Raw genomic sequence first — 5,184 nt, forward strand, 5'->3', positions numbered from 1 at the left:
GGATGTATAAAAAAAAGGTAATTAGGTGTACTTAATAGCAATGGAATGAGTTTCTATTTTTTTTTGAAATGCCAAGTAATGTTTAAGTTGTTCTACAATACATAACTTAAATATCAACATGGTTAAATAATTGCAAAGAAAAGAACGTTATTAGAGCTACAATTGCTATAAAACACATGGTAAATAAAATTAATAGGAACATTGTTGAGTTGTAGTTAAGAGCGTGTTTATAGGCCACAAAGTGTGTATAATGAAACTTTATTTAGAAATAACAACCTCTGACAAACCTTTATTTTCTAAAATGTCGTTCTATTGTGAGAGACTTTCCAATATGCTTTAGTTTTATGGTAAACGTTTATACCTAATACCCGAAAATTCAACAGTGAAGTAACATGTTGTCTAGAAATGTGCTCCTTATGACAAATTAGTGAAAGTCTTCATAAGTTTTAAATGATATAGATGATATCTTTTATGATTGTAGTTATCATCTTTATTGAAAAGAAACTCACAAAAAAAGCCTACAAATGATATAAAATTTATCATTATTGAGTTTTTTAATAAATGAATATGAGTTTTTTTAGTGAAAAAGATATAGATGATGTCTTTATTTTGAGGTTTTTAATAAATAAATATGAGTTTTCTTTAAATTAATTTAGTATATATAAAAAGAAAAATTGTAAAAAGGTCCTTAAAATTTAACCCTATTATTGAAAAAGTCATCCATTATTGTTTATTTGTAATTAACGCCAAAAAACCGATATTAACCAGGTACAATGAACCATTTTTCAAATGTTTACCGGTATTGAGTTTAATTGTAAAAGAAAATCAGGAATGGCTTTTTCGTTAATATAGCCAGCTTTAGAGACTCGTGGAGATTTCTCTAATTAATACTCTATTAGGTAACTTTCTGTTTGTAAGGTGTTTATACACATTACACACATGCATTAAATTAATTTTCCTCTTCTGTGTCATTAGCAAAACCATTTTACCATATTTGCTAATGACCTTAGTGATAAAGTTAATATACAGAAGCCCGCAACAGAATGTCCTCATTTTCAATCCATACTATCATCATCAATATCTCAAAACTCTTTAGGCCACATAACCATATCATTAAAAAGTAAGTGCACCCTATAATTAAATCTAAAGCTTTTGCACATATAATCCAAACCAAAGTTCACCATAACTCACCCCGTATTGATTATATACAAAATTGTCGTCTTAAGTCAAACCTTACTAAATAGTATTGACTCATAAATAATTTTTTAAACATCAGATTTCTTTTATATGCATGGGAGATTATTGATACCAAGCAAAATAAAAATGTATAATCTCGACAACATATTTCCAAGTGTTTCAAATGTTACCTTGAATATTAAGACATAGTAAACATTTATTTAGAATAAAATATTGATATGAAAATTAGCATCAAATTAAAACTCAAGAATCATTAAAGGTTTCAATTTAAATAATTAAAGCCATACGCGGATATCATAAGTTGAATCTCATTAGTTATCCAACATACATAAAGCTAAATAATTCTCCCTCGGTGGGGTGGGGGATGCAAAAATAGAATTAAATACATTGTGTATGGTGCAATAAAACTAATAATTATCGATTAAGGACAACATATGATATCAATGTTACACACAAAATATCCATAAATAAACTAAAATATTGTGTAAAAGGTAATAATGCTTCATTTGGTGGGGATGATGGATGCATAAATATAACTAAATAAATATTATGTGGTTCAAGTAATATGTGGTTACTTATCCGTTAAGAACATAGAAAAAAAAAATATTAATTAAGTAAATTAAAATATTGTAATTACATGCTGATGCTACTTTTGCCAGCATCAATACCAATCTCAACAAATATTCTAAGTTTTCGTTTTAAGTTTCAGGTACATATTTATCGGATATTTGAATTTTCAATGATATTCATAAAATTAAGTTATATTTATATAAACTAATTTATTTTTTGAGTTTTTATATTATAATATTTAACAAGACAAATAATAGTTATAAACTAACTTTAAAAAAACTACTTAAACTAGTTTTATAAGAGTGTTTTAATAAACTAATGTTAAAAAAACTACTTAAATTAGTTTTATAAGAGTTTTTTAATTATTATTTTTTTTAAATATATTCTTAATTAATTATAAAAAAAACATATCTTTCTATATATCATTATATATCTTCCAACTAGCTTATAAGCTAGGTTTTACAAATATTATTTTTTATCAGCTAGCTTATAAGATGGCAGCTAACTTTTTAGCTATCAGGTACTACCCAAACATAGCTTTACACTTCACTCCCGGTTTCATTAAGGGAAAAAAAAAAAGAAAACGAGAAAAAAAGAAAAGAAAGGAAGCGATCTTTCTTTCTGTTCTCTCCAATTCCTCCCAATTTAGAAGGATAATTTCTAAAGGAAAACAATATAAATCTTCCATTCTTTTTCTTCTCTTCCTTCCGATAAATAAACTCAAAAGGAATGAGTTTTTCCCAACCTTCTCACTTTTTTTTCTCCTTAAATAATACTCTGGAGCATTGCGTAAATGATTTATCAATATCTTAAATAAATAATACTATATAAATATATCCATCTTAACTTCTTCTTAGTCTAAAATTTTATATGATTAAATTACTATATGAACTATATCTATATTAGTAATTAATTTAACTAATAAAATCTCTACAAAAATTTTAATTTTGAAATAGCTTTGCAAAGAAATGACGACAATCAAATTGTTGTATTTTTAAACGACTAAAGGCATGACGTAAAGCCACAAGTTGAATCTTATTAGTTATCCAATATAAAAAAATATAATAATATTAACTCGGTGGAGGTGATGGAAGCTAAATACAATTAAACTAGTTATTAACTTATTATCCATTAATGACAACAAAGAATATATATATATATATATATATATATATATATATATATATATATATATATATATATATATATATATATATATATATATATATATATATATATATATATATATATATATATATATATATATATATATATATATATATATATATATATATATAAAATTGTTGATTCTACTTTTTTAACATCAATAAAGAGATCCCCAATCTTCTTCAAATATTTGATTTTGTATTTTAAAGTTTTTCCACACACTAATTGATTATAATTTAACAATGCGTTAACGGCTGTTGCTCCACATTGAATTTATATGGACATTGGATATGGTTACGACGTTACGTACACATCTTATTTCTAAGAAAGCTTTATATTCACGACCAATTAATCATATTAAAAAAAATCACAAATGTTAAAAAATTGAGTTAACTATTTGTAAGGTTTTTTATATTATTTTATTTATTTTTTAAACTCACACATTAACTATTTAAACCGGAGGGTATAGGAGAGAAACTTTCCTCATTTTTTGTGCGTGATATCATATTTCCCTCACTTTATTTTCCCTCACCTAAATCCAAGAAATGGGTGGGAAAGGCTTCCTTCAATATTTTTTTAAAATTAAATTAATTTTTTTATGATTTATAATTTTTAAATTAATACTAAACATAAAATTTAATTAAAAATAAAAACATTTTTATTAATTAAAATAAAAATTACATTATACTTAATATTTAAATAAGTAGAAAATTTTAAAAAACGCAAAAAAAAAAAAAAAATCAAACAAAAAATCAAAATACGTCACTCGGAATCATCGTCCTCGTCATCGACCTCATCTTCTTCCTCATTCTCCCGAACATCACTCATGTCATCAGAATCTTTGATCTCAAAGAACATATCAGAATCCTCGTCTGATTCGTCAAACAAATCATCGCGAGAAAAACTCTATCGGGGGCTGAATATAAGCCCTATAAATGTGCTCCACCAAATCAGCATGAAGGGCGTGATGAATGTCGCGATTGTGTACTTCTCTTCTATTCGCCCTATACTGTTGTGTACCAACGGCTACTCCTTCGACATTTGGCAAAATTTCATTTTCGTTGTACCGACATATCGTTTTTCTTTCGTCTTCAAGAACCATATTATGCAATATGATACATGCTTACATTACGTGCTGTAACCTTTTCACTTCATATGACCTTGCCTCGATTGCTAGTACTTGCCAACGTCTCTTAAGTACACCAAATGTTCGCTTCACATCCTTCCTAGCTGACTATTGCGCCTCTTTAAACTTTTTCCTTTTCGGGTCGTTAGGATATGTAAACGATTTCACGAAAACAGACAAGGGAGGATATATACCGTCAGTAAGATAGTAGCCACACTTACATGCTACCCTATTTGCTTGAAAATGTACATCGTGCGACTTTTCAAGGTAGATATCGTTGAATACCGGCAACTGGTTTAGCACATTGATGTCATTGTTTGCACCAACTGGACCAAAGAATGCATGCCATATCCAAAGATCATGTGATGCGATAGCCTCTAGAACGATCGTCGGCTCTTTGTGGTCGCCTCTCATGTACTGACCACGCCATGCGTTGGGGGATAATGACCAATCCCAATGCATGCAGTCGATACTACCAAACATTCTAGGGAATCCATGCTTGCCTTCATGTACCGTGTATAATTGGTGGATATCGTTGATAGTTGGTTTGCGCAAATGTCGTTGCCTGTAAACCAAACATATCACTTTGCAGAACTTGTACATACACTCCCACACGGTACGCTCTGACATCTTAAAATACTCGTCCCATTTGTCTGCGCCCATGCCGTATGCTAACTGACGAATTGTAGCCGTGTATTTTTGAATGGGAGAGAAACCTTTTATCCGCCTTGCATCCATTTTTCATTGGAAATATGGAAAGCGGCATTCCAAATCGCCAACAATACGTAAGAATATATCATTCCTCATCCGGAACCGACGTCGAAACTTTACAGCGTAGATAGCGTCATATGCAAAATAATCTTCAATAAGGCGATCGTGTCCGGCTTCGTGATTTCTACGCAACCGCGACTCTCTTGGTTTAGATCGTGCACGTGATGTTTCGCCTAGTTGGTTTTGATAGTATGCAACCGTTTTTGCTATGACGAAACCGATAAACTTAGCCTCCTCTACAACCGTCGAATCAGATGATGAAGATGATGACATTTTGATTAATATTTTTTGGAGAGAAGTATAAACTATGAGTTAAAAAAATGGTTGGATGTTGTGGTATTTATAGTTAAAAA

The 5,184-nt window shown here is 29.2% G+C and overlaps 1 protein-coding gene across 1 annotated transcript; it reads right to left on the bottom strand.

Moving 5' to 3' along the window:
- Positions 1–3,696: 3,696 nt before the first annotated feature.
- LOC111891724 (uncharacterized) lies at positions 3,697–4,798 on the bottom strand. Its single transcript, XM_023887793.2, has 2 exons — positions 4,255–4,798; positions 3,697–3,806 (listed from the first exon to the last, which is right to left on the bottom strand). The coding sequence occupies exons 1-2, from the start codon at positions 4,796–4,798 to the stop codon at positions 3,697–3,699; spliced, it is 654 nt and encodes a 217-aa protein (XP_023743561.2).
- Between the last annotated feature and the right edge of the window lie 386 nt (positions 4,799–5,184).

Source organism: Lactuca sativa, chromosome 5 (genome assembly GCF_002870075.4).
Source record: "Lactuca sativa cultivar Salinas chromosome 5, Lsat_Salinas_v11, whole genome shotgun sequence".
NCBI classification, from domain to species: Eukaryota; Viridiplantae; Streptophyta; class Magnoliopsida; order Asterales; family Asteraceae; genus Lactuca; species Lactuca sativa.